Raw genomic sequence first — 1,693 nt, forward strand, 5'->3', positions numbered from 1 at the left:
TCAGTAATTGATTATGTAATAACTAATACGAAGGCATTACTAGAAGTTAGAAAGTTTCAGATAGGGGAAAGGGTAGAATCGGATCATTTGCCAGCAGAGGTGGATATAGGAAAGGAGCAAAGTGAAGAAATAGCGCAGGATGAAGGCACAATGGAATATATTGAGTGGGATGAGAAAAGCATAGAAGATTATAGGAAGAAATGTGAGGAACATGAATATAGGCAAGGAACAGTGGACGAAGAATGGGAGGATTTACAAAACTGTATCAAAGAAAGTATGATCAGGAAGGAAAGGAGCTGGACGAAGAATAAGATAGGGAATACGAAGTGGTGGGACAAGGAATGCACAAGGTTAAAGAGAAAAGTAAGAAGGACGTTAGGTAAGTGGAAAAAGGGTAAAAGTACAAAAGAGGATTTTATGAAGATAAAGGAGGAGCTGAGAAAATTAAAAATTAAGAAGATAGAGGAGAAAAGAGAAAAGGAACTCGAAGAAATAAGAGAAGCAAAAACAGACAGTCAGATTTGGGAATACATTAATAAACAAAGGAAGAAGAGGAGGGGGATAGGAGCAGAGATTAAGGAAGAAGAATGGTTGGATTATTTCATGAAGCAATTAAGCGGATCAAGAGGGAGAGTATATGGAGAGAGGAGAAAGGTAGAGGAGGTGGAAAGTGAGGAAGAGATTACAGATGAGGAGATTGAGGGGCAAATAGCAAAGTTAAAAAGACGGAAGGCAGCAGGAAGTGATCGAATACCAGCAGAGGCGTGGATTCTAAGTGAAGGGAAGGCAAGAGACAGGATCAAGAAAGTCATTAAAAGGGTATGGAAGGGGGAGGGATTCCCTAAGGAGTGGAGAAGAGGAGTAATTGTACCACTGCATAAAAAAGGGGACTATCAAAAAGTGGAAAATTACAGAGGAATCACGCTGTTGAATACAGCATATAAAATCTATGCGGCAGTACTAAATGAAAGAATTAAGAAAAATTTGGAGGATGAACAGAGTCTGGATGATACGCAGGCAGGATTCAGACGGCATAGAGGTGTAGTGGATAATGTTTATATATTACAGCACGTCGTGGAAAAAGAGCTTAAAAGGAAAGGAGGTAAGATTTTCGCCTTTTTCATTGACCTGAAGTCTGCCTTTGATAAGGTAGATAGAAGGAAGGTATGGCTAGCCATGAGGGAAAGAGGAATAAGAGAAGGACTGATAGAGCGTACAAAAGAAATATACGAAGAGACAAGAAACACGATAAGACTAGAGAATGGGATGACAGAGGAATTCTGGACAGAAGAGGGGGTAAGGCAGGGATGTATTCTAAGTCCTACACTATTTATAACATTTCTGGCAGATTTAGAGGAAGAGTTGAATAAGGCGGGATGGGGAGGTATAAATATAGGGAGTAAGTCAATTTTCTCGCTGTCGTATGCGGACGATATTGTGATAATGGCCAAAAAGAATACAGCATATAAAATCTATGCGGCAGTACTAAATGAAAGAATTAAGAAAAATTTGGAGGATGAACAGAGTCTGGATGATACGCAGGCAGGATTCAGACGGCATAGAGGTGTAGTGGATAATGTTTATATATTACAGCACGTCGTGGAAAAAGAGCTTAAAAAGAAAGGAGGTAAGATTTTCGCCTTTTTCATTGACCTGAAGTCTGCCTTTGATAAGGTAGATAGAAGGAAGGTAT

The 1,693-nt window shown here is 39.6% G+C and overlaps 1 protein-coding gene across 1 annotated transcript in view; it reads left to right on the forward strand.

Annotated features, from left to right (window-relative positions):
• Window positions 1–1,627, forward strand: part of LOC108624406 (trichohyalin-like) — a gene marked incomplete at its 3' end in the record, with an annotated part of 2,880 nt that extends 1,253 nt beyond the window's left edge. Inside the window, exons 2-4 of the mRNA XM_018023670.1 lie at window positions 34–379; window positions 464–1,399; window positions 1,484–1,627. Of these exons, the coding sequence (XP_017879159.1) occupies window positions 34–379; window positions 464–1,399; window positions 1,484–1,627 (1,426 nt within the window). The remainder of the gene's footprint in view (window positions 1–33; window positions 380–463; window positions 1,400–1,483) is intronic.
• Window positions 1,628–1,693: the final 66 nt, after the last annotated feature.

Source organism: Ceratina calcarata, unplaced genomic scaffold (genome assembly GCF_001652005.2).
Source record: "Ceratina calcarata isolate Rehan_Ccalc_2016 unplaced genomic scaffold, ASM165200v1 scaffold3099, whole genome shotgun sequence".
Classification (NCBI taxonomy): Eukaryota; Metazoa; Arthropoda; class Insecta; order Hymenoptera; family Apidae; genus Ceratina; species Ceratina calcarata.